Source organism: Buceros rhinoceros, unplaced genomic scaffold (assembly GCF_000710305.1).
Source record: "Buceros rhinoceros silvestris isolate BGI_N320 unplaced genomic scaffold, ASM71030v1 scaffold33037, whole genome shotgun sequence".
NCBI classification, from domain to species: domain Eukaryota; kingdom Metazoa; phylum Chordata; class Aves; order Bucerotiformes; family Bucerotidae; genus Buceros; species Buceros rhinoceros.
Genome location: NW_010424491.1, coordinates 15,465 through 17,292, shown reverse-complemented (window position 1 = coordinate 17,292; position 1,828 = coordinate 15,465). Strand labels below are relative to the sequence as shown.

The window sequence follows — 1,828 nt, the reverse complement described above, 5'->3', positions numbered from 1 at the left end:
TGTCTCCAAACATGCAAGAGTCAATAGAAGTAAAATGCATCACGAGGTGTTTGCTCAGAGCAGGAACCTGTAGGATATAATAAAATGTTGACCGGGTGATGTGCTTTTCCATTGTAGGTATTTGCGTTCTTAGCGACCCTGGTGTACGTGATCCATAAGGTGTTCTCGCTCCTGCGATGGAAATCATCCTAAGAGCCTCCCCTCCTTCCATGAACACGGCAGTTGGTCAACGACTGCAGTTTCCAGGCTGGGTGTGGGTTTTGTTTATTAATGTATGTACTATGAACAAGCAGCTTTTCCTGTGGGACCATGGCAATGAAGATAAAACTCTATACCCTGGCACGATCCCTTCAGTCTCTTCTGGGTTTGGTACAGTTTGATGCTGGTAATTTGGGCCCCAGCAGAAAAACATCCAGCTTTAAAATTAATGTAGAGCTGGGTTCCAAGTGCTAAAATCTCCCTGAAGCACACCTCTGTGCCTCCAGGGTTGTTAATGCTATCGGGGCAGCCCGAACAACCACCAGTGAGGAGCGCGAGTATGAAACCAGGTCATCCATGTAAGCCCATTTCCCTCCCTAAACCTGCGGTGCCAAGAGAACACGTCGATCTCCGTGACGATGTTCATTTGAATGCTTAAACTGCTCCAGAGCGTTAACCTGCGTGCTGCTTCTGGCTGGGAGGGTCAGTTTTCCTCACAGCAGCTGGAACGGGGCTGCGTTGGGGATTTGTGCTGAAAACAGCGCTGGTACCCAGGGATGGTTGTGCTACTGCGGAGCAGAGCTCACACACAGTCAAGGCCTTCTCTGCTCCTCTCACCCCCTCGCCAGCGGAGCGGCCGGGGTTAAACCAGGGCAGTGAGGTAATTTGAATGGTGTTTAGACACGTTAGAGGCGCCTAATAAATGGTGGTGCCAAATCAGCCCTTCCAGCTTGCGGGGCAAAACCATTCTTCCATTGGGTCTGAAGTTTCCGCACAGTAACAAGGACTGGAGAATGGAAGGAAAATAAAAGTTGACTTGGAGGCACCTCTGTTGCTTCAGATCCAGGAGGAGCTGTGACCACAGGTTTGAGTTGAAGCTTTTTAAGCGCAAGGTGGGGGAAACACGTGATTTTTTTTTTCTTGTTTTTTCCTTGATGAAAACTGGCCTGACCTGTTTCGCTTTTGTTGATTGCGGCAGAAGTGGAAAAATAAACCCCTTTTCAGAGCAGGGAGGGACCTCAGAGCCACTGTGGACGTTGGCACTCGGGTCTGAAGGTTTAAGTGCACCGGTTGAAACTGGTTCAACAGCAAGTCATCAGGGTGGGGGGTGGGAGGGTTGGTGCCCAGATTTGCCCTGCTTCTATTACCACCCCTGAATTTAGTATTAAAACATAAAGATGACCTCGTGTTTGCGTCTCTTTACAAAGGCAAACATTTGTGGTCATACCCTGGACCTTCTGCACCCAGATGCGGTCAAGCGCTGCTGCCTGTCCCTAGGCTTCGTGGCCATCGCAGTTGAAGCCCATGTCTTGGCACAGCTCCCATCCCTCCTTCTCAATTCTTTCAGGCTTGCTTTACCCTTTGCGTCTCCCTTCTCTGCTACACCCCCCTCCAGTTACACCAGTCTGCACTATTTCACCCACTCGTCCCTTTCCTTCTGGCCCCACCTGGTTTGCTGAGATACCGCCCTCCTGGCCTTAGGGTAACCTTGCTGTACAGCAGCACTGCGAAAACAAAACAAACCCAGCTGGGGAAAAAACAATAAAATGAATAAAGGTCTCTGTTGCCTATCATGCCCAGCCCTCCTATTGTCTCAACACAGCCACGAAGACCCACGTGGAAGCTGGGG

General features: G+C 50.2%; 1 protein-coding gene across 1 annotated transcript in view; it reads left to right on the top strand.

The window, feature by feature from the left end:
- MAL (mal, T-cell differentiation protein) overlaps positions 1-192 on the top strand; it is a 4,301-nt gene extending 4,109 nt beyond the window's left edge. The window contains exon 4 of the mRNA XM_010140824.1: positions 118-192. Within this exon, the coding sequence (XP_010139126.1) occupies positions 118-192 (75 nt within the window). The remainder of the gene's footprint in view (positions 1-117) is intronic.
- Positions 193-1,828: the final 1,636 nt, after the last annotated feature.